The following is a 15,591-nucleotide window of genomic DNA, read 5'->3' on the forward strand; positions in this document are numbered from 1 at the left end:
GGCACAAGGACACAGATGGCGCTTCCTGGCTGGGACAGGGCTTGTGCCTTCAGCAGAACCACCAAAGGCCAAGGGTTTCTGGCCACTTCCCTGCACCACTGCACGCCCTGACAGGTTGCTGAGCACAAGCCCCCTTTTCCCTCTCTTCCCCTATGCCCCACACACCCTGGGCAGCAAAAGAAAGGTCCTGGGACTCTGTTTATTATAACATATCCTGTATTTACTGTAAGGGAACATTTTAATAGAGAAAAAGCATGATATTTTAGTAAAAGCCTGTCTGCACAACTGTCGTGGTTTTAAACCACTAACTAAGAAAATTACTTACTTCTTGCTGTGAGATATGGATTAGAATAAGAGCAAAACAGGCATACAACTTAAAAGGGGGAAAAAAAGAAAGTTTATTGACAAACCACAGTAATAAGAACACCAGAATAAACTTCCAGAAAAACCTTTCCATCCCCTATCTACCCACTATTCCCTTGTACACATGACAACAGAGACAAAAACTCTGGAACTCTGATGGTTAAAACAGTCCCAATTCTTGCTAGTCTTTTTACTAATCTTTATAGAGAAACAGAAGTTTCTTCCTGTTAATTTATGGAGATTCTCACAAGAAAACTATTTTTGTTATAGTTTTCTATTGCCCTAATGTTAGCTGCTCAGAGCTGCTATTATTAGAGTTCACTCCTCCCATTTTCACATCACTCTGAAGTATGTATGGGCCATGAGTCTAGAGATAGCATTTTTAAGGATAAGTTATTCAAAGGCAAAAAAAGTCTTCTTCATCTGTTTCTGTGAGCTTCACCAGAAAACAGTTTTCTCATGGCCTCTCAGGGCTTCAAATCTCTCAACAGTTTTCTCATGGCCTCTCAAGGCTTTTAATCTCCCAGTACTTCACTATACTATAATTACTCTTTACTCAAATTTACACTTCGAACACTATTCCTCTCTAGATCTTATATCATGAATTAAAGGAGTTCTTTTCAGGACTTCATTGTCCATCTCCATAGTTTTAACAGGGAGATATTTCAGCTTAATTAAAGCATCTTCTTAATTCTCTACCTTCCTTGAAGCTTCTTTTCTTTCCTGTCACTGGTAGTTTATAAAGTCTCTTTTCATGTTGATCTCTCTCCCTCTCTCTCTCTGGATAAAAAGATTAATCCGCAAGTCTCATCTGGGTAATGAAAGAGTTAACATCTTGCCCAGGCTTTTGTAGATGGTTTGGGGATCTCTGCCGAACAGGCGTTGGAGCCGTCTGCGATGGGAAGTTCCTCATGGCTGCTCTAGAGCGTGTAGTCTCTGCTCCAACCCGCTGCAAGTCCAGGGCCTCTCTCTTTCTTCACTGAGCAGTTTCTAGTGAATGTAGTTACAGCAAAACCTGCAGCCGAGCCAGAGATCGGCCCGGGCCCGAGGAAAACCTTCCCCAGGCCCCCCCATCTCCCGGCCGGGAGACGGGGCAGGCCCGGCCCCATCCCCGCCCGGCCGCATGGCCTGGGCAGGGACGGGAGGCCTGGAGCTCCGCCACCCTTCACAGCCAGGAAACAAAGAGAACCCAGAGAGCTCTGCTTTTACATTTTAAGGTAGGGTTCACAAGTTGATCCCACTTTTCAATGGCCTAAACTGCTGTCAATTCTCAGCAATGACCGATAATTGGTCAGGAGAAAAGACTCCAAGCACTTCCCAGCAACTCCAACTCCCTTAAAAGTAAAGTAACTCCATGACACTGTCACATTCCACCAAATCGCCACAAATTTCCACAACATGTATGAAAAATCCCACAAATTCTTCAATTCTCCTCAAAATCCCACAAAATTCCAGAACATTGAAAAAATATCCCACGAAGTTCCTGCCACATCCCACGAAATCGCCACAAATTTCCACAACATCTATGAAAAATCCCACAAAATTCTTCAAGTCCCCACAAAATCCCACAAAATTGCAGAATTCTTCTCAAAACCCCACCAAATTCCAGAAACATCCCACCAAATCACCACACATTTCCACAAAATCTGAGAAAATACCTCAAAATTCTTCAAGTCTCCTCAAAATCCAACAACATTCCAGAAAAAAATACCAAAAAATTACATAAATTTTCTGAAAACCCTGCCAAATTCCAGAAGCATCTCAAAAAATCCCCTGAATATCCCACAATAATCTAAGAAAAATCCCACACAATTCCACAAAATTGCAGAAACCTTCTCAAAACCCCAACAAATTCCAGGCACATCCCACCAAATCCCTACACATTTCCACAAAATCTAAGAAAATACCTCAAAATTCTTCATGTCTCCTCAAAATCCCTCCAAATCCTGCAAAACTCCCACAAAATCTTTTCAATATCCTATGAAATTCAAGAAAAATCCGCCCAAACTGCAGACAAATCCCACACAATTTCATAAATTTCCTCAAAACCCCACCAAATTCCAGAAACATCCCACCAAATCACCACAAATTTCCACAAAATCTAAGAAAATCCAACCAAATTCTTCAAGTCTCCTCAAACTCCCACAACATTCCAGAAAATAATACCACAACATTGCAGAAATCTTCTCAAAACACTACCAGATTCCAGAAACATCTCAAAAAATCCAATGAATATCCCACAATAATCTAAGAAAAATCCCACACAATTCCACAAAATTGCAGAAATCTTCTCAAAACCCCAACAAATTCCAGTCACATCCCACCAAATCCCCACACATATCCACAAAATCTAAGAAAATACCTCAAAATTCTTCATGTCTCCTCAAAATTCCACAAAACTCCCACAAAATCTTTTCAATATCCTACCAAATTCAAGAAAAACCCCACCAAACTGCAGACAAATTCCACACAATTTCATAAATTTCCTCAAAACCCCACCAAATTCCAGTGACATCCCTCTAAATCGCCTCACATTTCCACAACATCTAAGAAAAATCCCACAAAATTCTTCATGTCTCCTCAAAATCCCACAACATTCCAGAAAAAAGTACCACAATATTGCAGAAATCTTCTCAAAACCCCAACAAATTCCAGTCACATCCCTCCAATTCCCCACGCATTCGCACAAAATCTAAGAAAATACCTCAATATTCTTCATGTATCTTCAAAATCTCTCAAAATTCCACAAAATACCCAGAAAATCTTCACAATATTCTATGAAATTCAGGAAAAATCCCACCAAATTGCAGAAAAATCCCACACAATTCTGAAATATTGCCAAAACCCCACCAAATTCCAGAAACATCCCACCAAATTGCCGCAAATTTCCACAAAATCTAAGAAAAATTACACAAAATTTTTCAAATCTCTTCAAAGTCCAAAAAATACTACAAAACTTTAAAAAATCTATTCATTATCCTATGAAATTAAAGAAAAATTCAAAAAAATGCAGAAAATTCCCACATAATATCCTACAAATTTTCTGAAAACCGCACTAAATTCCAGAAACATCCCACCAAATCGCCACACATTTCCAGAAAATCTAAGAAAATACCTCAAAATTCTTCATGTCTCCTCAAAATCCCACAAAATTCCAGAAAACTCCCCAAAAATCTTCTCAATATCCTATGAAATTCAAGAAAAATCCCACCAAACTGCAGACAAATCCCACACAATTTCATAAATTTCCTCAAAACCCCACCAAATTCCACAATCATCCCACGAAATCCCCACAAATTTCCACAAAATCTAAGAAAAATCCCACAAAATTCTTCAAGTCTCCTCAAAATCCCACAACATTCTAGAAAAAAATACCACAACATTGCAGAAATCTTCTCAAAATGCCACCAAATTCCAGAAACATCTCAAAAAATGCCCTGAATATCCCACAATCATCTAAGAAAAATCCCACAAAATTTTTCATGTCTCCTCAAAATACTACAAAATACCACAACATTGGGAAAAATCACACAAAATTCCAGAAACATCCCACCAAATCCCCACACATTACCACAACATCTAAGAAAAATCCCACAATATTCTTCAAGTCTCCTCAAAATCCCACAACATTCCAGAAAAAAATACCACAACATTGCAGAAATGTTCTAAAAACCCTACCAAATTCCAGAAACATCTCAAAAAATCCCCTGAATATCCCACAATCATCTAAGAAAAATCCCACACAATTCCACAAAATTGCAGAAACCTTCTCAAAACCCCACCAAATTCCAGTCACATCCCACCAAATCCCCACACATATCCACAAAATCGAAGAAAATACCTCAAAATTCTTCATGTCTCCTCAAAATCCAAAAAAAATTCCACAAAACTCCCACAAAATCTTCTCAATATCCTATGAAATTCAAGAAAAATCCCACCAAACTACAGACAAATCCCACACAACATCATAAATTTCCTCAAAACCCCACCAAATTCCAGAAACATCCCACCAAATCACCACAAATTTCCACATCTAAGAAAAATCCCACAGAATTATTCAAGACTCCACAAAATCCCACAACATTTCAGAAAAAAATCCCACCAAATTCCAAAAATCTTCTCAAAACCCCAACAAATTCCTGTCACATCCCTCCAAATCCCCACACATTTCCACAAAATCTAAGAAAAATCCCACAAAATTGTTCAAGTCTCCTCAAAATCCCACAACATTACAGAAAACTCGCACAAAATCTTCTCAATATCCTATGAAATTCAAGAAAAATCCCACAAAACTGCAGACAAATCCCACACAATTGCATAAATTTCCTCAAAACCCCACCAAATTCCACAATCATCCCACCAAATCCCCACACATTTCCACAAAATCTAAGAAAATACCCCAAAATTCTTCATGTCGCCTCAAAATCCCTCAAAATTCTACTAAACTCCCAGAAAATCTTCTCAATAGGCTATGAAATTCAGGAAAAACCTCACCAAATTGCAGAAAAATCCCACACAATATCCTACAAATTTTCTCAAAACCCCACCAAATTCCTGTCACATCCCACCAAATCCCCACACATTTCCACAAAATCTAAGAAAAATTCCACAAAACTTTTCAAGTCTTCTCAAAGTCCCACAAAATACCACAAAACACCACAAAATATTCTCATTATCCCATGAAATTCAAGAAAAATTCAAAAAAATTGCAGAAAAATCCCACATAATATCTTATAAATTTTCTGAAAACCGCACCAAATTCCTGAAACATCCCACCAAATCACCACTCATTTCCACAAAATCTAAGAAAATACCTCAAAATTCTTCATGTCTCCTCAAAACCCCTCAAAATTCCACTAAACTCCCAGAAAATCTTCTCACTATCCTATGAAATTCAAGAAAAATCCCACCAAACTGCAGAAACATCCCACCAAATCGCCACAAATTTCCACAACATCTAAGAAATATCCCACCAAATGCTTCAAGACTCCTCAAAATCCCACAAAATACCACAACATTGCAAAAAAATCCCACAAAATTTCAGAAACATCCCACCAAATAACCACAAATTTCCACAACATCTAGAGAAAAATACCACAAAATTCTTAAAGTCTCCACAAAATCCCACAACATTCCAGAAAAAAAATCCCACCAAATTGCAAAAATCTTCTCAAACCCCAACAAATTCCAGTCACATCCCTCCAAATCCCCAAACATTTCCGCAAAATCTAAGAAAATACCTCAAAATTCTTCATGTCTCCTCAAAATCCTTCAAAATTCTACAAAACTCTCGGAAAATCTTTTCAATATCCTACCAAATTCAAGAAAAATCCCACCAAACTGCATACAAATCCCACACAATTTCCTAAATTTCCTCAAAACCCCAACAAATTCCAGAAACATCCCACAAAATCACCACTCATTTCCAGAAAATCTAAGAAAATACCTCAAAATTCTTCATGTCTCCTCAAAATCCCACAACATTCCAGAAAACTCCCACAATATCTTCTCAATATCCTATGAAATTCAAGAAAAATCCCACCAAACTGCAGACAAATCCCACACAACATCATAAATTTCCTCAAAACCCCACCAAATTCCACAATCATCCCACCAAATCCCCACAAATTTCCACATCATCTAAGAAAAATCCCACAAAATTCTTCAAGTCTCCTCAAAATCCCACAACATTCAAGAAAAAAATACCACACAATGACTTAAATTTTCTGAAAACCCTGCCAAATTCCAGAAACATCTCAAAAAATCCCCTGAATATCCCACAAAATCTAAGAAAAATCCCACAAAATTTTTCATGTCTCCTCAAAATACTACAAAATACCACAACATTGGGAAAAATCACACAAAATTCCAGAAACATCCCACCAAATCCCCACACATATCCACAAAATCTAAGAAAATACCTCAAAATTCTTCATGTCTCCTCAAAATCCCACAACATTCCAGAAAACTTCCACAAAATCTTCTCAATATCCTATGAAATTCAAGAAAAATCCCACCAAACTGCAGACAAATCCCACACAATTTCATAAATTTCCTCAAAATCCCACCAAATTCCAGAAACATCCCACCAAATTGCCTCAAATTTCCACAACATCTAAGAAAAATCCCACAAAATTATTCTAGTCTCCTCAAAATTATATAAAAATTCCAGAAAACCTTACAAAATTCCACAAAACTCCCACAATATCTTCTCAATATCCGACAAAATTCAAGAAAAATCCCACCAAATTCAAGAAAAATCCCACACGATTCCCTGAATTTCCTCAAAACCACAACAAAGTCCAGAAAGATCCCACCAAATCTCCACAAAATTCCAAGATAGGTTAGAAAAATCCCTCATAATTCTTCAAGTCCCTACAAAATCCTACCAATCTGCAGAAAAATCCCACACAATTCCCTAAATTCCCTCAAAACCCCACCAAATTCCAGAAACATCCCATAAAATCTCCACAAATTTACCCAAAATTGCAGAAAAATCCCACAAAATAGCTGAAATCTTCTCAAAACCCTACCAAATTTCAGAAACATTTCCAAAAATCCCCTGAATATCCAAAAAATCTAAGAAAAATCCCCTAAAATTCTCAGAAAATCCCACAAAATTGCAGAAATCTTCTCAAAACCCCAACAAATTCCAGTCACATCCCACCAAATCCCCACACATTTCCACAAACTGTAAGAAAAATACCTCAGAATTCTTCATGTCTCCTCAAAATCCCTCAACATTCCAGAAAACTACCACAAAATCTCCTCAATATCCTGCAAAATTCAAGAAAAATCCCACAAAATTGCAGAAAAATCCCACACAAATCATTAAATGTTCTCAAAACCCTACCAAATTCCAGAAATATCCCACCAAATCTCCACAAAATTCCATAGAATCGAAGAAAAATCCCTCACAATTCTCTAAGTTCCCACAAAATCCCACAAAATTCCAGGAAAAAATCCAATAAAATTGCAGAAATTTTCCCCAAAGCCAAACAAATTCCAGAAACATCCCACAAAACCCACACAAATTTCCACAAAACCTAAGAAATTACCTCAAAATCCTTCATGTCTGCTAAAAATCCCTCAAAATCCCAGAAAACTCCCACAAAATGTCCTCAATATCCTATAAAATTCAAGAAAAATCCCACAAAATTCCAGAAAATTCTACAACGGTACAAATAAATCCGAAAAATTCCAGAAACATCCCACCAAATCCTCACAAAATACCACAAAATCTAAGAAAAATCCCACAATTTGGAGCACAGGGACTCCAGAACCTGAGCACGGCTGCTTTGCTGTGCAGGCAAGGAAGGGCTTGGGCTGCTCCACTCCCCTGCTGTGCTTTGGGATCACCGTGATTTTGGGGGACAGTGCAGGGGGAAAGGGAGAAAGCATGGGCTTCCCTCACCCATGGGTGGGTTTTTCCCCAGAATGTAGGGGTTGGGCCTTCCTCAAGCTCCTGACAGAGATAAGACTTTTTACCATTTTTCTTGTTTCCCCTTTTTGTCTGTAACCTATTTTCATTAATTTGTTGTTTGTTTCTCTAAAGGAAGCGTTCTAGGTGGGGTCCAGTCTGGATCAGGAAGTGCTTGGGACCAGCTGTGGCGTGGATGGGCCGTGCCCTTGGAGAAGACTGAGGACATGGTTTGGGACCAGCTTTTCTTGTGGCAGCGGATGGTGTGAGGTGGGTCCTCATCTCCTTGGCATGGCTGGGACAAGAGCTTTTGGGAGATGGCAGCGGGCACAGGAGCATCCCGCTCTGGGCAGCTGCTGAGGGGCTGGATCTGCCGTGGCTGGCTGCAGGCTGGGCACATGTCCTGCCCTCCTGCTTTGCTCCCCAAGGCAGCAGTGATGGGCAGCTTTGGGCCCAGCTCTGAGCACGGCCAGCATGGCCTGGGCACCGCGGCTGGCTGGGACAAGGGGACAGGAGCCTTCAGCTGACGGGCGGTTTCTGCTTTCTCTCCTTGCAGCCGGGCTCTGCGGATGCTGAGGCTGCTCTGGGCTCTGCCAGGGCTCTGCTGGGCTCAGCACCGGGCTGGGATCAGCCAAAGAAGAAACGCTGTGACCTGCAGCAGAGACCTGAGCATTTTGGCAATGCAGCTCAAGTCTGCAGAGTGTCCACCTCCAAGGGAAAACATGACACCTCCCAAAAATTAAACTTGTTCCATAACTTCTGAAATGAAATCCATCTGGGATGACTCCAAATGACATTTTTCATCTTGCTCAAGCTGTAGCTCAGCCCTTCTCTGCACAGTTCTCTCCCCCACCTGCCTTTTACTTCACAACTGCTCCCTCCTTTCCCCCAGTGAGTTCCCAGCCCATCACAGTCTCCATCACACTGCAGCCTTCCTTGATGCACCTCACCACAAGGAAGGCCAAGCCCCAGTCTCAGGGACTCATCCTGTCAGTGGCTGAAGAGCAGCAATGTTTCAGAGGTCTAGTGGGATTTTGGTGTCATTCAGAGCTGCTCTCCTCACTGCTGATTTCCCACTCCCTTTTCCTCATCCATCAGGATGAGCTCCATGAATCCCCCTGTGATAAATGGAAATGATTCATGTTAACTAAATTGTAACTTTTTGGAAAGTTATTATTTGAAATTAGTTATTATTAGAAGCAATCAAGGGAATTAGTGTTACAAAGCAGATGTACCCCTCTACAGATGTTACATGTTAAAATTAAGATAGGGGATGTAGTTTTGAGGTAAGAAATGTCCCAAGAGAAAACTGACCATAAGATGGATAAGGTTGGAACGACTTTAGGCGTAGGGCCTGAACATTATGAAGTGTAAGACTAATTAGTGGAGCACAATGCTCACTTACATAACACAACACTTAGGACGCACACACAGCCTGTGAGGTTATCCAGAGGACAACAAGGATGAGTGTAAGCCTTTGTCAAAACACCACCAAAAGAAGACTGAAGACCCCCTAGCAACAAGTGAAGCATGCACCATGAAGAACAGTGATATACAACTAAAGAATCATAAATTGGAGGAGACTTACTGGAAACATGAATGAATATAAGCATACACTATATAAATTTAATTTGAATTGCTTTGTTTTGTACCTGAGGCAGGGTGAGAAGCCCTCCCTGTACGCCAGTCAGTCTTGCTTATGCTTTAATCATAATTACTGGCAAGCTATATTCGTATATATGTATATATGTATATGTATTTTTTCATATATATATATGTATATATATATATATGTATATATATATGTATATATATATGAATATATATATATATATAAATGGTACTCTTTTACTAAATTATATTCCTATATCAAATTGCTATTCAATCCACTAAATTGTATTCTTTTATTAAATTGTTTTCTTGTATTCAATTCACTAAATTGTATCATTTTTTTTTCTTGTTATTAAACTGCTGTTAACCCAATAGCCCTAGTCATCCAAATTTCAATTTCATTTATGACACTGCCCTTGGGTGAGTTACAGCCACAGCGAGAGGGAGGAGGAGATGATCCCACCCATGGCTGCTGCTGGCTCCAGACATTTGCTGAGATAAAGCTGAGCCAGAGCTTCAGCATCTCCCCCAAAATCACAGAATCACAGAATGCCTTGGCCTGGAATGGACCTTAAAGTTCATCTCATTCCACCCCCTGCCATGGCAGGGACACCTTCCACTGTCCCAGGCTGCTCCAATCCCCATCCAACCTGGCCTCGGACACTTCCAGGGATCCAGGGGCAGCCACAGCTTCTGTGGGCAAGCTCTGATCTCTGCCCAGGTGAGCAGGGACAGGAGCCGAGGGAACGGCTGGAGCTGGGCCAGGGCAGGGCTGGGCTGGAGATGAGCAAAAGCTTCTTCCCGCACAGGGGGCTGGGGCAGTGCCCAGGCTCCCCAGGGAATGGGCACGGCCCCGAGGCTGCCGCAGCTCCAGGAGCCTTTGGCCAGCGCTGCCAGGGATGCACAGGCTGCGATTGTTGGGGTGTGTGTGCAGGGCCGGGGGCTGCACTCCATGATCCCAATGGGTCCCAGATGCCAGCTCAGCCCCTTGTGCAACTCTCACCCTTGGGCTCAGCCTTTGTGTCCCTTGGAGGCGCTGGCAGAGCTGATGGGGTGGGGCAGGAGCGGGGCAGCCCCAGCGTTCCCCTGGCAGTGCCAGCACAGCCGGGCCAGCAGCCCCAGCGTTCCCCTGGCAGTGACAGCACAGCCGGGCCAGCAGCCCCAGCGTTCCCCTGGCAGTGACAGCACAGCCGGGCCAGCAGCCCCAGCGTTCCCCTGGCAGTGCCAGCACAGCCGGGCCAGCAGCCCCAGCGTTCCCCTGGCAGTGACAGCACAGCCGGGCCAGCAGCCCCAGCGTTCCCCTGGCAGTGACAGCACAGCCGGGCCAGCAGCCCCAGCGTTCCCCTGGCAGTGACAGCACAGCCGGGCCAGCAGCCCCAGCGTTCCCCTGGCAGTGACAGCACAGCCGGGCCAGCAGCCCCAGCGTTCCCCTGGCAGTGACAGCACAGCCGGGCCAGCAGCCCCAGCGTTCCCCTGGCAGTGACAGCACAGCCGGGCCAGCAGCCCCAGCGTTCCCCTGGCAGTGACAGCACAGCCGGGCCAGCAGCCCCAGCGTTCCCCTGGCAGTGACAGCACAGCCGGGCCAGCAGCCCCAGCGTTCCCTCCCTGGAGACGCTCCAAGGGAAGCGGCCAGAGCCGCGTCCAGTCAGCGGAACTGAGCGGCCACTGAGCACCCCCGGCCTGGGCTGCTGTGGATTCCTCTGCACACAGCTCGGGGAAGGTGCCCTTGGCCACCCCCACAGTGCCACAGACAAGTGTCACACACAGTTACACAGCTCTGCACACAGCTCACAGGGGGAGATAATTTAAAAAATAAACCAACAAAAAAACCACCAGGAGAAAGAGAACTCCTACCTGGCAGAGCTGTTCCACCCTTCAGTTGAGACACCTGCATGCACACAAGACCTGGGGCTGCAAAAAATGAGGCTTCATAGGCACATTTGCAGGAAAAACGGGTTTAGGACAGGCTATCAGCAGAACTGTTCTCAGCTGGGTGAAAAAGGCCCCTTTGGCAGCTGCAGGGCCATTGAAAATGCAGACCCTCAGCCCATGGGGGAGAAAAGGGCTCTGAATTCCCCTCCCCTGACACACAAACCCTGCTCCCAGGCTGCTCCCCACACAGGATTCTACTGGAGGACTGTGGAAGGCTGAGAGTTGGCTCTGGCTTCTTCATGTTCCCTGTCCTAAAGCTGCCTGGGAGAAGAAATTTAGGGTCAACTCCACTGGCACAATCCCTCCTGGCCCAGGGCACAGCCCCAGGAAGGTCTTTGCTCCTCCCTCGGCCCTCCCTGAGGAGGCTGGCAGGGCTCGCAGGTTTATGGCATTTGTCCTTGCTGCCCCTCACATCCCACTGCCCCACAAAGAGCCCCGAGCCACCCGTGAGGGACAGGCCCTGCTGGGCCAGGCCTGGGCTCAGGGCTTGGCCTTTCTGCTTCCTCCAACCCAGCCAGGGCTGGCTCAGCATTGCAGTTCCCTGTGCTGTGCCCCAAGCTTGCTCGGGCCCTGCTGGAAAGGGACCTGAGGTACCTCCATCCCCTCGGGCAGTGCATGGGAGAAAACAACAAACTTCTCAGGAGGATGGGAACAAACTTTCAGCTGCAAACTTTAGAGAGTGAGGTACTCGGGAAATCATAAAGCTGCATGCAATTAGAGGAAATCACTTCACTAAGCACAGACTGAGCCAACTCGTCCAACCCATCCAACTTCAAGCTATCCAGATTTTGAAAACTGGAAGTCAGGAGAAGCGAGAGAGGGACAGAGATCCACAGTCAGCCTTGGATCCAGCGCCATCTCAGCTGCTCTGAGCTCCAGGGCCGTGGCACATGTCAGTGTCACACCCGTGTCACAGCCTCACCTGCTCTGCTCCCTCTCCCAGCTGGGGTTTTTGGGGTGCCAGGGGCTTGGCAGCCACTTTGGGGCTGGAGCAGAGGCTGCAGTGGCTGGGCTGGGGCAGTGACCGCCCCACACAGGCAGAACTTGCTCTGCCCCCAAACACACCCTGGAGATGTCTGGGGCCATTCATCATTTCTCTGCTCTCCAGCGCTGAGGCAACGCACTCTGGCTACAGCTCTGAGCTCGTGCCCATGGCAACCAGCCCTGGCAATGGGGCTCCATGGAGCTGCTCTCAGGAGCCCCCAAAGAGCTGGGGAGTGCCCCAAAACCAACTCAGACACACGAGATACACCGAAATTTCTTCAGGTATGTGGAATATCCAAAACTCACTCAGTAATGGACACGCCCTCCATTCATCATCCCCAAACTTTGGCTGTCTCATTGCAGACCCCACCCCACCTCCCCAATCCCAACCCCAACCCATCCCACTCCTGCTGGACATCAAGACCCCCTTCCCAAGCCAAATTTCCCTCATTTCACACCTCCCAAACTCCATCCCACCCATCCTGCCCCACCCAATGCCCATCTCACCCCTCCTGATTTGCATCCCACTTCACCCAATCCCCTTCCAACCCCATTCCACCTGATGCCTTCAGAAGGCTGGCCTAGAACAGAGGCTGCACAGAGTTAAGAATAAAGTTTATTAAAAGGCCTTAAAGGACAGACCTTGGGCAGTACAAGAGCCTGGACAGGGCTACACCCAAGATAGACCCAAAAATGGTCAAAAAAAACCCCCAAACCAACTCATCACGCGGTCTCACAGTTTTAGAAGTTCAGGTCCATCTGCATATTTGGGTTCATTGTCCAATTACAGCTTCAGATGAGGAAGTCCCATCCTTCCTGTTTTCTCTCTTCAGTCCACCCTTGTTTATGCTTTTGGGCTTGGAACTTGTAACGACTGTCCTTGGTATCAAGCTAGAAAAGGAATTGTTTTGTCTACCTGTTGTAGTTTAAGGCCTGGCGATCTGAAGATTTCGGGATGTAACGGAAAGTTAGCAAAAACCCCTCTCTGTTAGGATAGTAAAACCTTCTGTAATTAGCAAATAGCACTCAAGTGTAACGTAAGCAGATGGGAGTAACACAATGACCCTAGGTTATAAAAGGTCAAATTCTCCTGCAATAAACGCCATTGCTTTGCCATCCATCACATTGATGTCTTGTGGGTAGATTGGCCAGGGTGGCCATGGGGGGAGGCCATGGTGCTGGCTCCTGAATTGGGGTGTTTGCCTTGCTTGGAAAACCTACACTACCTACTCTGTGAAGAGAGCTCAGTGACACCTAATGTGAAGTTCAAAACTACAAACCTAGGCAGTGCAGAACATGAAAGAAATGAAAGCTAAAATTTAAGGCAACACACCCTGAGGGGCTGCGAAATCCAGTCATTTTGGGTGGGATTGAGTAGATTTCAGTGGGACTGAGCGGTTTTGAGGTGACAGATCGAACCCTCTCATCTCCTTGAGTGCCAAGAAATGGAGACAACTCCACCAAATAACCCCACAACCCCTGAATATTCCCAAGTATCTCCCAGATTCCCTTGAAGCATTAGTAAATGTGAGGTTTTAGATGCCTTTGATGAATTTGTAGACATTTATTCCAATTTTGTCTGTTTTAAAGAGATGAAGATGAATCAAAAGATAGAACCAAACCAGAATGACCACCAGCCCAGTGTGTTCCCAACACAGATCACTGGGAACGTGGGTCATCAGGGCTCTGCCCAACGTGGGTCCTCTGGTGGGGGATGGAGCCAGGGAAGCGCACGAAGCTCTTCCTGCACTTGGGGCACTCACAGGGCTTCCCTTACCGGTGCCTCTGTTGGTGTCGGGTCAAGTGAGATCTCCTGGAGAAGCTCTTCCCACACTGGGGACACTCGTAGGGCCTCTCCCCAGTGTGGATGCGCCGGTGCCTGATGAGGTTGGACTTTTGATTGAAGCCCTTCCTGCAGTCGGGGCAGCGGAAGGGCCTCTCATCCGTGTGAATCCGCTGGTGCAGGAGGAGACTGGAGCTGGTCTGAAACCTCTTCCCACACTCCCCACACTCATAGGGCCTCTCCCCAGTGTGGATCATCTGGTGGATGGTCAGCTGGGACCTCTGGCTGAAGGTCATCCCACACTCCCCACACTCATAGGGCCGTTCCCCAGTGTGGATCCTCTGGTGGCAGATCAGGCTGGAGCTGTGGCTGAAGCTCTTCCCACATTCCCCACACTCGTAGGGCCTCTCCCCAGTGTGGATGCGCCGGTGGGTGATGAGGGTGAAGTTTTGCTTGAAGCCCTCCCCACAGTCAGGGCAGCGGAAGGGCCTCTCATCTCTGTGAATCCGCTGGTGCAGGAGGAGACTGGAGCTGATCCGAAACCTCTTCCCACACTCAGGACACTCATAGGGCCTCTCCCCAGTGTGGATGCGCTGGTGGATGATGAGGTGGGAGCTGAAGCTGAAGCCCTTCCCACATTCCCCACACTGATAGGGCCATTCCTCAGTGTGGATCATCTGGTGGCAGATCAGGCTGTTGCTCTGGCTGAAGCTCTTCCCACACTCCAAGCACTTGTAGGGCTTCTCCCCATCCTGAAGCTGCTCATGGACCACCAGCTCAGAGCCCTGGCTGGATCTCCGGCCGCCTTCCCGGCACAGGGTGGGTCTTTCCTCCTCAGAGCACCCTGGGCTGGGTTTGGAGCCCCTCCTCCTGCGGGATCTCTGGGGATTTTCCTCCCTGTTGGATTCCTGCACCGTGGAGCTGCTCAGAACGACCTTGTCCACGAGGTTGTGCCGCAGGGATTTGTCCTCCCTGGTCTCCATCCTCAGCTCCTTGTCTGGGGGAGGAAGGACAAGGAGAGGATGGGATTTGCCTCCGTGCCAGAGGGAAGGGGAAGGAGATCCCCCCAGTGCATCCCCGGCAGGACGGCGTCGGAAGCGGGGTTGTCCTGCAGCCGGGGGCCAGGCTGGGCTGGGAGATGGAGCAGGAGAGAGGGGGAAAGGGGCACTGACTTCCTCCTCACCTGCCTGGGTGTCCTGGAGCATCTTCCTCTTCCTCACAGCAGCCTCCTTCTCCATCTGGCCAAGATTTGGGAATGGGAAATCCTGGTTTGGGGAAAAATACAATTCATGAGCACATTGGATTAGGGGGCTCCTCCTGCCCAAGTCCATCTTTAGAAATCCCAAGCTATCCATAAAAACCTCCAAAACATCAAGATTCAACCCAGAAAATGCCTCCCAGGAGTTCCCCATCTCTGGTCTCTCCCCTGTGGTGTTCAGAGGTTCCCCCCGTCCCAGCTGCTGGGGGTCACGCTTGTATTGGGTGTCCCCTGTCTGCT

At 45.9% G+C, this 15,591-nt stretch overlaps 1 protein-coding gene across 1 annotated transcript in view; it reads right to left on the minus strand.

The window, feature by feature from the left end:
* The window catches only part of LOC147646634 (uncharacterized), a 272,424-nt gene that overhangs the window by 126,740 nt on the left and 130,093 nt on the right, over positions 1 to 15,591 (minus strand). Inside the window, exon 4 of the mRNA XM_086873203.1 lies at positions 13,644 to 15,090. Within this exon, the coding sequence (XP_086729329.1) occupies positions 14,084 to 15,090 (1,007 nt within the window). The 3' untranslated portion in view covers positions 13,644 to 14,083. The remainder of the gene's footprint in view (positions 1 to 13,643; positions 15,091 to 15,591) is intronic.

This window comes from Cyanistes caeruleus, unplaced genomic scaffold, assembly GCF_971803275.1.
Source record: "Cyanistes caeruleus unplaced genomic scaffold, bCyaCae1.hap1.1 HAP1_SCAFFOLD_89, whole genome shotgun sequence".
NCBI lineage: Eukaryota > Metazoa > Chordata > Aves > Passeriformes > Paridae > Cyanistes > Cyanistes caeruleus.